Below are 16,499 nucleotides of genomic sequence, written 5' to 3' on the forward strand. Positions count from 1 at the left end.
TACCCTGGTTATATTGGTATGGTAATATACTGGTTATACCGGTATATTGTTATGGTAATATACTGGTAATACCCCTGTAACACTGTTATATTGTTATGGTAATATACGTGTAATATCCTGGTAATAATGTTATATTGGTATGGCAATATACAGGTAATAGTTGTATTGTTATGGTAATATACTGGTAATAGTAATATTGTTAATGTAATACTGGTAACATACTGCTTAGTACTGGTAGAATATTAAGCCACGGACATGTTCAAAAGGTAAATGAGGCTTACTTCCGAGCCACTGGCCCCGAGGACAGCAGTGAGTGTGATCTCAATGAAGAACAAGGGGAGGGGTTCTGAGGAGCAACAGTCTCCTCCCCTGATCCAGCAGGGCTTGGATTGTCAATGGGGGCTGTACAGCAGCCGAACCAGGAAGCTCTGGTCTACTGCACTGCTCCTGGGACACACCACAGGCAGGTCCCCTGACACCACCCTGACACATAGATAATAGGAAATCCCAGGACATAGTGTCTATAATCCTATAAGGGGTTATTATACATAGATCAAAGGAAAGTCCCCAATTGACCCCAAACTTCACCATAAGGAAACATGTTTTTTTTATTAACCCATAACCCTTACCTAACCTTAACCTTTAAAATGTCAATTTCAATGGGGTGACGTCAGAGTTGGAATGTCCTTGATCCAGTTGACTTTCACAAAGTTGTGAAAGTCACTCCAAAAACAGGACGGAGGTGCGCTCAGAATAGTACTGTAGGCCTACAGTCAGATTGCTTTCTATGGCTGAGAATTCAAACATTTTAGTGTAAACAGAACTGAGAAAAAAGAAGGAACCAGCACACTGCTCTTGATAGTATCACTGCTTTAATAAAGCTCTGACGAAGCCGTGGGGCCGATACGTAAAGCTCTGACGATGGCCGTGAGATCGATACGTAAAGCTCTGACGAAGCCGTGAGGTCGATACGTAAAGCTCTGACGAAGCCGTGGGGCCGATACGTAAAGCTCTGACGAAGCCGTGGGGCCGATACGTAAAGCTCTGACGAAGCCGTGGGGCCGATACGTAAAGCTCTGACGAAGGCCGTGAGGTCGATACGTAAAGCTCTGACGAAGGCCGTGAGGTCGATACGTAAAGCTCTGACGAAGGCCGTGAGGTCGATACGTAAAGCTCTGAGGAAGGCCGTGAGGCCGATACGTAAAGCTCTGACGAAGGCCGTGAGGCCGATACGTAAAGCTCTGACGAAGGCCGTGAGGTCGATACGTAAAGCTCTGACGAAACCGTGGGGCCGATATGTAAAGCTCTGACGAAGGCCGTGAGGTCGATACGTAAAGCTCTGACGAAGGCCGTGAGGTCGATACGTAAAGCTCTGACGAAGGCCGTGAGGCCGATACGTATAACTCTGACGAAGGCCGTGAGGTCGATACGTAAAGCTCTGACGAAGGCCGTGAGGTCGATACGTAAAGCTCTGACGAAGGCCGTGAGGTCGATACGTAAAGCTCTGACGAAGGCCGTGAGTTCGATACGTAAAACTCTGACAAAGGCCGTGAGGTCGATGCGTAAAGCTCTGACGAAGGCCGTGAGGTCGATATGTAAAGCTCTGACGAAGGCCGTGAGGTCGACGCGTAAAGCTCTGACGAAGGCCGACACGTAAAACTCTGATGAAGACCGTGAGGTCGATATGTAAAGCTTATTAAAGAGCAGTGATACTATCAAGAGCAGTTTGCAAGTTCCTTATTTTTTCTCATTTTATTCAACTGTTACCATGACCCTGCAAAAATGATAGCTCAGATGTGCGAGTGCCTTATGAATTTTGAGTGTAAACAGAACTCAAATCAAACCTGTTCAAATATCATCTACTTGTCACTAGACCACTTCTCAAATAAAATAAATAAGTCAAGTGTATCATTTTCTGCATGCTGAATGAGTATTTTATTTATAACCAGTTTATAAAAATAAAATAAAAAATAATTTTAAATGAACTGAAAAAAACACTGTACAAGGCATTGATATGGTATGAATGATAAAATTAACATATATAATTACAGTTATGTACAATGTAGATCTTCCCCTTGTTACAGTCTTTCCTTCTGACTGTACACATATTTCTAAACCGTTGCAACACAGGACTAAAATGTGAACCATTTCAAGAAATATCTAACACTGAAGTCACACAGGCAACAATGAGCATCCATACACCCAATATATCAATTTGTTGTTGTTCTTAGATGTTTAGCCTATTGTCCCAAAAACTTCCAACTTTTTGACTCTGTATCTGTGTGGCCTGGCCATGAATGAGTACAATCATTGGAGCACAGATACAGGCATGCTATGACAGCTTTGTGACACCTTTACAATCACACCACCATGTCACCAGTGACATATCATAATCTCAGTCAGGAAAATAACAATATACCACTTTGTTTGTGCAATAATAACAATACAATACAAGTATGATTAATGTATTGATTATTGGCATCACTGTTTATTCCTTTAGCTCTTTGCTTTTACTGAAGCCGTTACTGAAGAAATGTTGTGGTTCATCAAGATGATCTTTGAAACTAATACTTTCACTTTTTACAGTTATATATTAAAAAAGTTGCAGTTTGTTAACTTATGGAAGTACCGAATATAGCCTAAAATTTAAAAGATATCGCAATACTGCTTGGTGTGGTACTATATGGATTTTTACATCACAATCTCTGGATGTAAAAACGGACCTTTATCATACAACCAAGAGGAATTTAAAACCCTTCGAACACTCAAACCCGGTTCTGATTCCAGAACCCAGACACAGCTCACTGGTCATATTGTTACTGACGTTGAAGTCACGCATTCTGTCCAGTTAATGGACAACTTGATCGGGCCAAACGAGCCAATAAGACCAGAGCTGCCAACAGAAAGCAAAGCAATCTATCTGACACTAATTTGCTGGAGGAATTGTTCCCACAGATCTGTAAAGGCAGAACACACACACACACGCTCACACATGCATAATGACGACACACACACGGCTGCTAATCTGTTTATCAACTTATCCTGATTGCCTAGTCACTTTTACCCCTACCTACATGTACATATTACCTCAGTTACCTCGTACCCCTGCACATTGACTCTGTACTGGTACTCCTTGTATATAGTCTCGTTTCTGTTATTTTATTGTGTTACTATTCCCTTTTTTATTTAGCTAATTATTTGTCCTTTTTGACTCTGCATTGTTGGGAAAGGGCTCGTAAATAAGCATTTCACAGTAAAGTCTACACCTGTTGTATGTGGCGCATATGACAAATAACACACCTGTCAAAGAGGGAAACGGAGAACCCTATACAGCCTATGGGAGGAACCTGACAGTAGGTTGGTGCTAAGCAGTGGAGTGATCCTCAGCACAGAGTACACATACAGACACAGTTCAGTTATCCCTTGCTTTACACACAGCCAGGGGAAGAGAAGAGAAAAGACATGATTAAGGCGACTGACTGACTGAACACTGTCTGTGTTGGCCTTGGGATGAGTCCCATCATAGCTGCTCCGTGAGACAGAATGGTGTTCCAGGCTGCCTACATGTTGCTCCGTGAGACAGAAGGGTGTTCCAGGCTGCCTACATGTTGTTCCGTGAGACAGAATGGTGTTCCAGGCTGCCTACATGTTGCTCCGTGAGACAGAAGGGTGTTCCAGGCTGCCTACATGTTGTTCCGTGAGACAGAATGGTGTTCCAGGCTGCCTACATGTTGCTCTGTAAGACAGAAGGGTGTTCCAGGCTGCCTACATGTTGCTGCGTGAGACAGAAGGGTGTTCCAGGCTGCCTACATGTTGCTCCGTGAGACAGAAGGGTGTTCCAGGCTGCCTACATGTTGCTCCGTGAGACAGAAGGGTGTTCCAGGCTGCCTACATGTTGCTCCGTGAGACAGAAGGGTGTTCCAGGCAGCCTACATGTCGCTCTGTAAGACAGAGAGGGTGTTCCAGGCAGCCTACATGTCGCTCTGTAAGACAGAGAGGGTGTTCCAGGCAGCCTACATGTCGCTCTGTAAGACAGAGAGGGTGTTCCAGGCAGCCTACATGTCGCTCTGTAAGACAGAGAGGGTGTTCCAGGCAGCCTACATGTCGCTATGTAAGACAGAGAGGGTGTTCCAGGCTGCCTACATGTCGCTCTGTAAGACAGAGAGGGTGTTCCAGGCAGCCTACATGTTGCTCTGTAAGACAGAGTGGGTGTTCCAGGCAGCCTACATGTTGCTCTGTAAGACAGAGAGGGTGTTCCAGGCAGCCTACATGTTGCTCTGTAAGACAGAGTGGGTGTTCCAGGCAGCCTACATGTTGCTCTGTAAGACAGAGAGGGTGTTCCAGGCAGCCTACATGTTTTTCCGTGAGACAGAAGGGTGTTCCAGGCTGCCTACATGTTGCTCTGTAAGACAGAGAGGGTTTTCCAGGCAGCCTACATGTCGCTCTGTAAGACAGAGAGGGTGTTCCAGGCAGCCTACATTTCGCTCTGTAAGACAGAGAGGGTGTTCCAGGCAGCCTACATGTTGCTCTGTAAGACAGAGAGGGTGTTCCAGGCAGCCTACATGTTGCTCTGTAAGACAGAGTGGGTGTTCCAGGCAGCCTACATGTTGCTCTGTAAGACAGAATGGTGTTCCAGGCTGCCTACATGTTGCTCTGTAAGACAGAGAGGGTGTTCCAGGCTGCCTACATGTTGCTCTGTAAGACAGAAGGGTGTTCCAGGCTGCCTACATGTTGTTCCGTGAGACAGAATGGTGTTCCAGGCTGCCTACATGTTGCTCTGTAAGACAGAGTGGGTGTTCCAGGCAGCCTACATGTCGCTCTGTAAGACAGAGAGGGTGTTCCAGGCAGCCTACATGTTGCTCTGTAAGACAGAGAGGGTGTTCCAGGCTGCATACATGTTGCTCTGTAAGACAGAGAGGGTGTTCCAGGCAGCCTACATGTTGCTCTGTAAGACAGAGAGGGTTTTCCAGGCTGCCTACATGTCGCTCTGTGAGAAAGAGGGGGCGTTCCAGGCTGCCTACACATTGCCCTGTGAGACAGATCATTAAGTAATTTATGGGGTTCCTGCAATGTAGATATCTTAGTTCAATCAGATCTGTATCAACATGTCTGTAATGTAAACAACCTGGAATGCCACCAGACTGTAGGCAGGTACCAATACCATCAACCACAATGGACCAAGTAAAACAATCCACTTGACATACTGCATATCATTATAGTTCATCTCATACTGCAGAATTACAGTAGATCATTATAGTTCATCTCATACTGCAGAATTACAGTAGATCATTATAGTTCATCTCATACTGCAGAATTACAGTAGATCATTATAGTTCATCTCATACTGCAGAATTACAGTAGATCATTATAGTTCATCTCATACTGCAGAATTACAGTAGGTCATTATAGTTCATCTAATACTGCAGAATTACAGTAGATCATTATAGTTCATCTCATACTGCAGAATTACAGTAGATCATTATAGTTCATCTCATACTGCAGAATTACAGTAGATCATTATAGTTCATTTCATACTGCAGAATTACAGTAGATCATTATAGTTCATTTCATACTGCAGAATTACAGTAGATCATTATAGTTCATCTAATACTGCAGAATTACAGTAGATCATTATAGTTCATTTCATACTGCAGAATTACAGTAGATCATTATAGTTAATCTAATACTGCAGAATTACAGTAGATCATTATAGTTAATCTAATACTGCAGAATTACAGTAGATCATTATAGTTCATCTCATACTGCAGTATTACAGTAGATGATGGATGTATGATACAAGTACTTTAGATTAAGGCAATTATTTTCCTCTACACGTTATTCATACTATGCATGTGTCACATCATGATAATAGGCCAATCAGACCATACTATGCATGTGTCACATCATGATAATAGGCCAATCAGACCATACTATGCATGTGTCACATCATGATAATAAGCCAATCAGACCATACTATGCATTTGTCACATCATGATAATAAGCCAATCAGACCATACTATGCATGTGTCACATCATGATAATAGGCCAATCAGACCATACTATGCATGTGTCACATCATGATAATAGGCCAATCAGACAGATGTAAAATAAAAAGTTTGTTTTTTAGCAGTAATGAGTCAGTACAGTAGTCCTAAGATGTGAGCATTGGAGAGCTAGGAAACCAGGCCAATGCTGTGGGTCAAGTGGGACGATAAGAGTGAACGAGATCATGAGACGAAAGGGAAAACTAAGCAAATTAAATATTCCAACCAAAATACATGTGGTACTACCCAACAAACATAATTCCCTTTCAGACAATCACAGTGCATTATGGGAACTGGTATGCTGCTTACTTCACTGATTGGTTGATTGTTTTTCTCTTTTCTTGGTAGGCAGCTCATGCAAGGCGTAGTAGTGCTGGAAGCATGAGTTAGTTATATCACAGTATATTACAAGCAGGGGGGTGGGAAGAGGTAGCCTGCGTATCACTGTTTCTGCTATCATACCACTCCTTGTCGTGCCAATGCTTGACAATGACACGGAGTACAACGAGTGGAATGTCAGCACAAAACTGGTTCTGGGTTTCAGGCTAAGGGAGAGGGTGTAGTAGGTAGAACCAAGGTAAGGTGAGGGAGGGTTTACATGAGTGTTCATTGAGTCTTTATGAAGTAAAGAAAATGGGGTTGGTTCTCAAACAATACATTAACTGTTTGAAATAATAGTGCACAAAACATGTCATTACAAAGCAAAGACAACATTCTTCTTCACATGTTTTTTATCCTTTGGGAGTTTGAAACATTGATTTGGTATAGGATATTTATATGCCATAAATCAGTGTTTCCAACTCCAGTACCCACAACAGAACACATTTTTATTGTGGCCCTGGATAAGCACACCTGATTCAACTTGTCAACTAATCATCAAGCCCTCCATGAACTAAATCAGGTATGTTTGTCCGGGGCTACAACAACGTGTGCTGTTGGGGGTACTGGAGGTCCGGAGGAGGGAAACTCTGACAGAAATATTAGGATATTATTTGACATAAATGTTGGACCTGAACTAAACTTTATACAAAACATAATATCTACATTTTAGTTTAAAACATTTCCTTTCTTTAATATCATAAATAAAAATGATATTTCTTCAAATATTGTCTGAATAAATGAAATAAAAACATTAACTTGGCTTCCTTTTCCTTGTAGTGAATAAGACTGCTACAATCACATGATGAGGACTGTCTGTCTTTGTAGTGAATAAGACTGCTACAATCACATGATGAGGACTGTCTGTCTTTGTAGTGAATAAGACTGCTACAATCACATGATGAGGACTGTCTGTCTTTGTAGTGAATAAGACTGCTACAACCACATGATGAGGACTGTCTGTCTTTGTAGTGAATAAGACTGCTACAACCACATGATGAGGACTGTCTGTCTTTGTAGTGAATAAGACTGCTACAATCACATGATGAGGACTGTCTGTCTTTGTAGTGAATAAGACTGCTACAACCACATGATGAGGATTGTCTGTCTTTGTAGTGAATAAGACTGCTACAACCACATGATGAGGACTGTCTGTCTTTGTAGTGAATAAGACTGCTACAATCACATGATGAGGACTGTCTGTCTTTGCAGTGAATAAGACTGCTACAACCACATGATGAGGACTGTCTGTCTTTGTAGTGAATAAGACTGCTACAACCACATGATGAGGACTGTCTGTCTTTGCAGTGAATAAGACTGCTACAACCACATGATGAGGATTGTCTGTCTTTGTAGTGAATAAGACTGCTACAATCACATGATGAGGACTGTCTGTCTTTGTAGTGAATAAGACTGCTACAATCACATGATGAGGATTGTCTGTCTTTGTAGTGAATAAGACTGCTACAACCACATGATGAGGATTGTCTGTCTTTGTAGTGAATAAGACTGCTACAATCACATGATGAGGATTGTCTGTCTTTGCAGCTGGAACAAATTAGTCTTATTAGGCTCCTTGAATAAAAATGAGAAACATACTTTGCAGTGAAACCAGAAGCTGTTCAAAGCGCCAAGGCAAGGCACACATTATACACGAATAATAATAATAACTTAGTATTCACCACTAGTGTAGTAATGAGTACCATAAGTGTTATCAGCAGGCATCCCAACCCCCCCCCCCCCCCATCCATATATTTAAATTAATTGGATGGTTGTAAGCATGGGCAAGGTTAGGGAGGGTTGCCATCATATCTCTTACACCATTAATTTCCTATGAAGTCCAGGGCAGAAGGGTAAAGAATTGGGACACAAAGTCCGATTCCATTCTGAAGAGGAGCATACAAAGGGAATCATGGCCCAGTGACTAGTGTTCAATCACACATTTAGTTGGCCATTTAGATTCCCCAGATCAGTCAACACATTAGGCACAAGTACGTGTGTGAGCACACACACATTTTATATGATTGTATTAAAGGAAGGATCACTTCCTTCTCAAAAGACTGATCACTTCTATCATTGATCAATTGATTGCTTTAAATGCCTTTGAAATAAACGACACTCACTGTACATCTGAAGTCAGAGAGAGAGAAAGAGCGAGGACACATCAATCGATGATGTCATCAGTTCGTGTGTACCTGGTGTGACAAGTGTGTCAAGATGTAAATAAATAGGTTCTGTAGGTAGTGTACATTTCTCTGGAGCTTCATGGCCATAAATGTAGACCTGCTATACCTTGCACTCCCCAGGTCAGTACAGAGGAAACAGAATAGACTGAGTCTATATTAAATTGGTTAGTGATGTATAAATGAGTGCTCATCCACTAACTGACCTAAGGTATTCTGAATGAGAGCTAAGTGTGTTCACTTTCCTGATGATATGAGGGGAAACACCCCACAAGTAAGAACACCAACATCTTATACAGCACAGTATAATGCACAGAGATCCTTTTGGCATTAGGTATGAACTATTAAAGTGGGCATATGAAATAGTGACTAAACAATGACCAAATGGTAGGAATTAGAGAAGAAAGTGTGAAGGATTACAAGTGAACGAGAGAGAGAGAGAACAGGAGAGGAGAGGGGGGGACATTATGTGCAGTATGCTCTGACAGAAGCCTCAGGTCTTCATTGATCCAGAGCAGGATCGTTTGGTCTGCATCAACATCCTGATCCCACCCTCTGCTGTGGCAACGACACTGACTCCCAGGCCATACTCATAAAGCATCTCACAATAAGACTACTGATCTAGGATCAGTCTAACCTTTTAGGTCATAATGAATACGATTGTCCATGTAATCTTACTCATTATTACCTAAAAGGCCAAACTGATCCTAGATCAGCAGTCCTACTCTGAGACACTTGAATAAACGGGCCCAGAGGTTTGTATGGGTCAGGCTAGGACCAGGGCCAGAGCAGTGACCCATTATCTGCTGCTCAGCTTGCTGGAGCACTTCCTCTCTCTCTCCTCGCGGCTGCAGGCTTTCCACTTGAGGGCGTGGTGGTGGTGGGAACCGGTGCGGGCCTGGCGGCCGCAGCATTTCTCCTGATGGTGGGGGTAGGAGCGCCGGGGAGGAGGGGGGGACCCAGAGAAGCTGGGAGGAGAACAGGAGCGACCAAAACAAACCCCTCTGCCTCGCTCTCCCCCGCGGTGTTCGTGGCGAGAGGGGGAGGAGGAGACAGAGCGCTGTAGAGAGGAACAGCTGCGTGGGGAGGCACTGGAGCTCCGGTGGTGATGTTGGTGGGGGGAGCTGGTCAGGCTACACATGCCCATCCGGGAGCCTACAAGCTGGGCTGAGGAGTGGCCGTGGTGGGGGGAACCGCGTGCAGAACCACCACCCTGACCATGGTGCATCAGCTGGGACAGACAGGTCAGGAGGTCTGAGTCGCTTGTGCTGCCCGCTCGGATCCGATAACGCTTCAGTCTTGGGTGCAGGAAGGGGGTGAGGTTTTGGGAAGATGGAGAATGAGTTTAGAACTTTAGATATACCTTTAACATGTAGATGAATGTAATTCAGTTAATGATAGTAGAGGCTCATCCCAGATCTGTTGGTGCTGTCTTGCTAACCCCAAACATTGGCATGACAATGAACATAGGAGTTGGCAAGGCTGCACAAACAGACTCGGAACCAGGTTACCATGATAGGTGAGATAAACCTGTCATTAAAGCTAATCATGAAGAGTTTTATTACCTGCCCTCCGATGCAAGCCGACTGGGTGGTCTCCCCGGGGGTGGGCGTGGAAGGTACTGTGCACGACTCTCCTGCTCTGGGGCCGGGTTAGCAGGGTTAAAAGGGCGTGGGATCTTGCTCTTACGGAACAGGGGGCTGGAAGAGGAGGAGAGGGAGGGGGCGTCATCCCCCTGGCAGTCAGAGCGCGAGCCCAGGAACGACTCATCGGCCTTCTCAGAACGGTCTGAGGCGGAGGATAGCTGGTCCCCGTGGGGGAGCGAGGCCACGGCGGGGCCGCGGTGGGAGATAGAGAGAGAAGGGGCTGGGTGGTGGCCTCCTCTCTGGTGGTGGGGGGCTTTCTTCTGGAGCAGCTTCTCCATGGCAGAGCCAGGGGTGGGGAGAAGGTCTAGCAGGACGGGGATACGGCTCAGCCTGCGGGAGGGGTCCTTACGGGGGCTGGGTGGCGGAGATGGGGTGGTCAGAGCTGGGGTTTGGTCAGTGGTCTCCACCCCATCTCCCCTAACAGGCTGGGGTTGGTCACTCTCTGGGTCTTTGAGCTCTGGGAAGGCTCCACTGCCACTGCCGTCTCCCTGGCCGTTAGCTGGGGGAGAGAGATGGCCGTTTACTAGGCCTAACAGTGGGCTGTGGGGGGAGCGAGGGGAATTAGAACGTGGAGAATGAAGAGAACGGGGGGAGCGAGGGGAATTAGAACGTGGAGAAAGAAGAGAACGAGGGGAGCGAGGGGAATTAGAACGTGGAGAATGAAGAGAACGGGGGGTGCGAGGGGAATTAGAACGTGGAGAATGAGGAGAACGGGGGGAGCGAGGGGAATTAGAACGTGGAGAATGAAGAGAACGGGGGGAGCGAGGAGAATTAGAATGTGGAGAATGAAGAGAACGGGGAGAGCGAGGGGACTTAGAACGTGGAGAATGAAGAGAACGGGGGGAGCGAGGGGACTTAGAACGTGGAGAATGAAGAGAACGGGGGGAGCGAGGAGAACAGGGGGAGTGAGAACGGGGGGAGGTAGGAGAACGGGGGGAGTGATAACGGGGGGAGGTAGGAGAACGGGGGGAGTGATAACGGGGGGAGGTAGGAGAACGGGGGGAGGTAGGAGAACGGGGGGAGTGAGAATGGGGGGAGGTAGGAGAACGGGGGGAGTGAGAACGGGGGGAGTGAGAACGGGGGGAGGTAGGAGAACGGGGGGCGCGAGGAGAACGGGGGGAACGAGGAGAACGGGGGGAACGAGGAGAACGGGGGGAGCGAGGAGAACGGGGGGAGCGAGGAGAGGACGCTCGGCTTGGCACAGGGCTGTGGGCTTTGGTGTAGGTCTGGGTGTCTCCTCCGTTGATCAGGGTATCTGCCAGGAGGTCATCCAGGCTGGTGGGGCTGCCAGGCTGGCTAGGGGTGGGCAGGATGTAGATGTCAGTGGTAGCAGTATTATCCTGGGGCTGCTGGGCCTCAGCTGTGGCATCTCCTCGTCTCTCCAGTTGTAGGCACTGTGGAGCACAGTCTGAGCCAGACTGGGACTGCTGAGCTGTCAGCTAAAGAGAGAGGGGAAAGTGAGAAAAAGGGAGAGAGGGATGGGGGAAGCAGAAAGACACAGAGAGAGAGAAGGGGGGAGAAAGAGAGAGAGGGGGGGAAGAAGGAGAGAGAGAGATAAAGAAAGAAAGAAAGAAAGAGAAAGAGAGAGAGAGCGAGAGAAAGAGGGCAGGTTTACAAATAAATAGAGTCAAATTATTGCATTGTAAGAGATCATGTGAAAATATTGAATGGAGATCATAACATGATCATAACATGTCACAGCATCATCAAGGCGATGTCAGTCAAGCTGTTAGTTGGTATCAAAAAAGCGCAACAAGACAGATCTGTGTCAAATCTATCATCTGTTTGATTTAGCTTGGACTTTTGGGACTATTCCATTGTGCCTGGAATGCTTACTCAAGCACCACTCAAGTATTTGACACATGTATTTAACCCAGTACTGCAACAACAACAAAAGCATTCACTCAACCAATCAGGGGCCTACAAAAGAGACAGGAAGTCAGGGTCAGTAAAAAAAGCAGTTCAGGTTGAGTAAAAAGAGAGAGAGAGAACACAGGAGGAAATGAAATAAACAAAAGACAATCGACCAAAACAAAAGTCCCTGTCTTGCAATGAAGAAAAGTGGAATTGCAATTTCATTCACACTCTGAATTGACTGAATTGAAAAGGAATTGTAAAGGAAATGACCCCAACTATTCCCCTGACATCAGGACACATGGGTCTGAGCCTGCTCTGTCTGTAGCACAATAGCCTGCTGTACTCTGGAGAAAGCAGCCTGCCCGGACGACAACAACACAACAACACCACCACAGTTCAGCACAACAAAACACAGCACAACTAACACACTAGCAGCAAAAGGAAACAAAAAGAACAACCAAACCAAACTATTTAAAAAAGACAGTAAGTAACTAATAGTGGAGGGAATTAGGTAGGCGGTGTGTTATGGTTAAGATAGAAACGTCTGATTGGTTCGTGGCCCAGGGGTGGATTGATCAATCACCTGCTGGAGTTGAGCGCGTGTGATGCGTATAACGGAAGGGAACTTGCTGCTGGCGGCGCCCGCCGGGATAGCGGGCAGTTTCCTGCGCCCGGAGGGTGATTGGTTACGGGCGGAGACGAGGCCGGGGTGAGGAGGTGGCGGTAGGGAGGCGTGGTAGGAGGAAGAGGAGGTGGGATGGAGGAGGTACTGGTGGTGGTGGTCGGCTGAGTAGCTGCGACTCATCCCAGGGGGGTCCCTCTGGTGCAGGGGGTCCGACAGGGTGGTGAGGAGGGTCTGGGAGTGCGGGCTTGGGGAACGCAGGAGCAGGGGACTGGACATCCTGGCCAACACTTCCTCAGGCAGAGATGGAGGAGAGGTAGGGAGCTAAGAGAGGTGATGAGAGGTAAAGTTGGGGAGGGAGGATGGAGTGGGAAGAGGTAAAGTTGGGAAGAGAGGACGGAGCGGGATGAGGTAAAGTTAGGGAGAGAGGATGGAGCGGGATGAGGTAAAATTGGGGTGGACGGAGCGGGATGGGGTAAAGTTGGTGAGAGAGAACGGAGCGGGAAGAGGTAAAGTTGGGGAGAGAGGATGGAGTGGGAAGAGGTAAAGTTGGGGAGAGAGGACGGAGTGGGAAGAGGTAAAGTTGGGGAGAGCGGACGGAGTGGGAAGAGGTAAAGTTGGGGAGAGGACGGAGTGGGAAGAGGTAAAGTTGGGGAGAGAGGATGGAGTGGGAAGAGGTAAAGTTGGGGAGAGAGGACGGAGTGGGAAGAGGTAAAGTTGGGGAGAGGACGGAGTGGGAAGAGGTAAAGTTGGGGAGAGAGGACGGAGTGGGAAGAGGTAAAGTTGGGGAGAGAGGACGAAGCGGGAAGAGGTAAAGTTGGGGAGAGAGGACGGAGCGGGAAGAGGTAAAGTTGGGGAGAGAGGACGGAGCGGGAAGAGGTAAAGTTGGGGAGAGGACGGAGTGGGAAGAGGTAAAGTTGGGGAGAGAGGACGGAGCGGGAAGAGGTAAAGTTGGGGAGAGAGGACGGAGCGGGAAGAGGTAAAGTTGGGGAGAGAGGACGGAGCGGGAAGAGGTAAAGTTGGGGAGAGGACGGAGTGGGAAGAGGTAAAGTTGGGGAGAGAGGACGGAGCGGGAAGAGGTAAAGTTGGGGAGAGAGGACGGAGCGGGAAGAGGTAAAGTTGGGGAGAGAGGACGGAGCGGGAAGAGGTAAAGTTGGGGAGAGAGGACGGAGCGGGAAGAGGTAAAGTTGGGGAGAGAGGACGGAGCGGGAAGAGGTAAAGTTGGGGAGAGAGGACGGAGCGGGAAGAGGTAAAGTTGGGGAGAGAGGACGGAGTGGGAAGAGGTAAAGTTGGGGAGAGAGGACGGAGCGGGAAGAGGTAAAGTTGGGGAGAGAGGACGGAGTGGGATAGCAGAGGAGTAGTGGGAGAAAGGGGTGGATAGGAGTGGGGGTGAGAGGGGGGGAGGAGTAAAGCATATATTTAGAACTTAAAGGGAGCGGGTGTAGAGGTGGGAGGAATTCTACAATCTCAAACGTCTCCTTAGAGGAATCACTATCTCTTTCTTCAGATAGCACCATTTGAGAAAGGGTCAACCCAGAAAAAAAACTAAAGATAGCAATTGAAAGTTGTAAATAAAGAGCAAATAATGCAAATTAAAGTGCTCTTTTAACTTCTTATGCCTGCAGGGGCAGTATTGAGTAGCTTGGATGAAAGGTGCACAGAGGTGCCCATAGTAAACGGCCTGCTCCTCAGTCCCAGTTGCTAATATATGCATATTATTATTCGTATTGGATAGAAAACACTCTGAAGTTTCTAAAACTGTTTGAATTATGTCTGTGAGTATACCAGAACTCATATGGCAGGCAAAAACCTGAGAAGTTCCAATTCCTGTTTGAATTGTTTCTGAGGTGGCAGATTTTCAACCAAGCTCTCATTGAAATCACAGAGAGATATTGATGAGTTCTCACTTCCTACGGCTTCCACTAGATGTTAACAGTCAATAGAACTGTGTCTGATGACTCTAATGTGAAGGGGTGCCGAAGGAGACAGGAATGAGTAATCACTGCCACGAGCTGACCATGCTTTCACATGCGCCTTCACATGAGGAGGACCTCCGTTCCACCGCTCTTCTGAAGTCAATCTAATTCTCCGGTTGGAACGTTATTCAAGATGTATGTTAACAACATTCTAAAGATTGATTCAGTACATCGTTTTACATGTTTCTAATGACTGTTACGAAACTTTTGGACATTTCGTCACGTTATAGTGGATGCGCTTTGTGACTTTGGAATTGTTTACCGCTAATGTGCTAACCAAAGTAGCTAATTTGACATAAATAACGGACATTATCGAACAAATTAAGCATTTATTGTGGACCTGGGATTCCTAGGACTGCATTCCGATGAAGTTCATCAAAGTTAAGGAAACATTTATCATGTATTTTCTGGTTTCTGTTGACCCCAACATGGCGGCTAATTTGGCTATTGTGCTGAGCTCCGTCTCAGATTATTGCATGATTTGCTTTTTCCGTAAAGTTTTTTTGAAATCTGACACAGCGGTTGCATTAAGGAGGTATATTTATAATTCCATGTGTAACTTGTATTATCATCTACATTTATGATGAGTATTTCTGTTGAAATTATGTGGCTATGCAAAATCACTTGATGTTTTTGGAACTAGTGAATGTAACGCGCCAATGTAAACTCAGATTTTTTGTTATAAATATGAACTTTATCAAACAAAACATGCATGTATTGTGGAACATAAAGTCCTATGAGTGTCATCTGATGAAGATAATCAAAGGTTGGTGATTCATTTTATCTCTATTTCTGCTTTTTGTGAAAGCTATCTTTCGCTGGAAAAATGGCTGTGTTTATTGTGGTTTGGTGGTGACCTAACATAATCGTTTGTAGTGCTTTCGCTGAAAAGCATATTTTAAATCAACAACAAGATTACCTTTAAAATGATATAAGACACATGTATGTCTGAGGAATTTTAATTATGAGAATTCTGTTGTTTGAATTTGGCGCACTGCACTTTCACTGGCTGTTGTCATATCGATCCCGGTAACGGGATGCAGCCATAAGAAGTTAAACAGTGTTTCTCAAACAAATCCAATGTATGAGAAGTTTCCTTCGTTTTATCAAGCTCACACAAGCAAAGAAACAAGCTCACATGACATAAGTGATCACGATCACATTTTACTTTAAACTACAGCAAGATGCTACTGATGATCCAGATGAATGAAGTATCCTACTGTGTCTAGTTCTGTGTTAAGGTGTATTATCCTACTGTGTCTAGTTCTGTGTTAAGGTGTATTATCCTACTGTGTCTAGTTCTGTGTTAAGGTGTATTATCCTACTGTGTCTAGTTCTGTGTTAAGGTGTATTATCCTACTGTGTCTAGTTCTGTGTTAAGGTGGATTATCCTACTGTGTCTAGTTCTGTGTTAAGGTGTATTATCCTACTGTGTCTAGTTCTGTGTTAAGGTGTATTATCCTACTGTGTCTAGTTCTGTGTTAAGGTGGATTATCTTACTGTGTCTAGTTCTGTGTTAAGGTGTATTAATCCTACTGTGTACATTGTCTTGACCTGCGTCTTGACCTGCGTGAGTTGTGTTATGGTGAAGTGTACAGTGAGGTACTGTATGTAATATTGGAGTGTTTTACAGTTAGGTATGTAATACCAACGTGTTTTACAGTGAGGTATGCAATAGTAAAGTGTTTTACAGTGAGGTATGTATTGGTTACATTTTTACAGTGAGGAATGTAATAGTGAAATGCTTAACAGTGAGGAATGTAATAGTGAAGTGCTTAACAGTGAGGAATGTA

At 45.6% G+C, this 16,499-nt stretch overlaps 1 protein-coding gene across 2 annotated transcripts in view; it reads right to left on the bottom strand.

Annotated features, from left to right (window-relative positions):
• Positions 1-1,906: 1,906 nt before the first annotated feature.
• Positions 1,907-16,499, bottom strand: part of LOC129813127 (tau-tubulin kinase 2-like) — a 65,280-nt gene continuing 50,687 nt past the window's right edge. For both annotated transcript variants that reach the window (XM_055865328.1, XM_055865327.1), the window contains exons 13-15: positions 12,692-13,054; positions 10,171-11,690; positions 1,907-9,903 (exon numbers count right to left, since the gene is read on the bottom strand). In XM_055865328.1, the coding sequence (XP_055721303.1) occupies positions 9,405-9,903; positions 10,171-11,690; positions 12,692-13,054 (2,382 nt within the window). In that variant the 3' untranslated portion in view covers positions 1,907-9,404. The remainder of the gene's footprint in view (positions 9,904-10,170; positions 11,691-12,691; positions 13,055-16,499) is intronic.

The sequence above is a fragment of the Salvelinus fontinalis genome, chromosome 16 (genome assembly GCF_029448725.1).
Source record: "Salvelinus fontinalis isolate EN_2023a chromosome 16, ASM2944872v1, whole genome shotgun sequence".
Classification (NCBI taxonomy): domain Eukaryota; kingdom Metazoa; phylum Chordata; class Actinopteri; order Salmoniformes; family Salmonidae; genus Salvelinus; species Salvelinus fontinalis.